The sequence below is a fragment of the Eimeria tenella genome, genomic scaffold, assembly GCF_000499545.2.
Source record: "Eimeria tenella Houghton genomic scaffold, Eth_scaff2382, whole genome shotgun sequence".
NCBI lineage: Eukaryota > Apicomplexa > Conoidasida > Eucoccidiorida > Eimeriidae > Eimeria > Eimeria tenella.
Window position 1 is genome coordinate 362 of NW_013542244.1, and position 458 is coordinate 819.

A 458-nucleotide genomic window follows, 5' to 3' on the forward strand; every position below is an offset into this window, starting at 1 on the left:
GCGGCAGAGCCGCCTGCACGCGAAGCCCGGCGCCGCCGCCTGGGTCTTCGACTGGCTCGAGGAGGACATGCAGAGCTGCAGGCAGCAGCTCGACGCCGCCAAGACCCTCTACGCCGAGATGTTCTCCCTCGCCACCAGCAGGCCTTCGCTGCCGTTTCTCTTTCAGGGCGTCGTGGAGCTCCGCAAGGCCATGGACGCTGCGCAGACGGAGCTGGTGCAGGCGGCGGACCGGCTCGCGGTGGCCTGCGGGGCGGAGCTGGCGCGGGCGCTGCAGCGCTTCGCGAAGAGCCCCACGCCGGAGGCCGCGCGCCAGCTGTGGACTCAGGCGCAAAACGGCGACCAGGTGCTGCTCCGCATCTACGGCCTCGCCGCCCCCGCGCCCCAGTTCGAGGAGCTCGAGGAGGCCATTCAGCAGGCCAAGGAGCTCTACGCCGGCTTCCGGCAGCCCGCGGACGCCC

The 458-nt window shown here is 72.3% G+C and overlaps 1 protein-coding gene across 1 annotated transcript in view; it reads left to right on the forward strand.

Annotated features, from left to right (window-relative positions):
* The window catches only part of ETH_00035805 (uncharacterized protein), a gene marked incomplete at both ends in the record, with an annotated part of 1,038 nt that overhangs the window by 333 nt on the left and 247 nt on the right, over positions 1-458 (forward strand). The window contains one exon of the mRNA XM_013374913.1: positions 8-456. Coding sequence (XP_013230367.1) covers positions 8-456 — 449 coding nt within the window. The remainder of the gene's footprint in view (positions 1-7; positions 457-458) is intronic.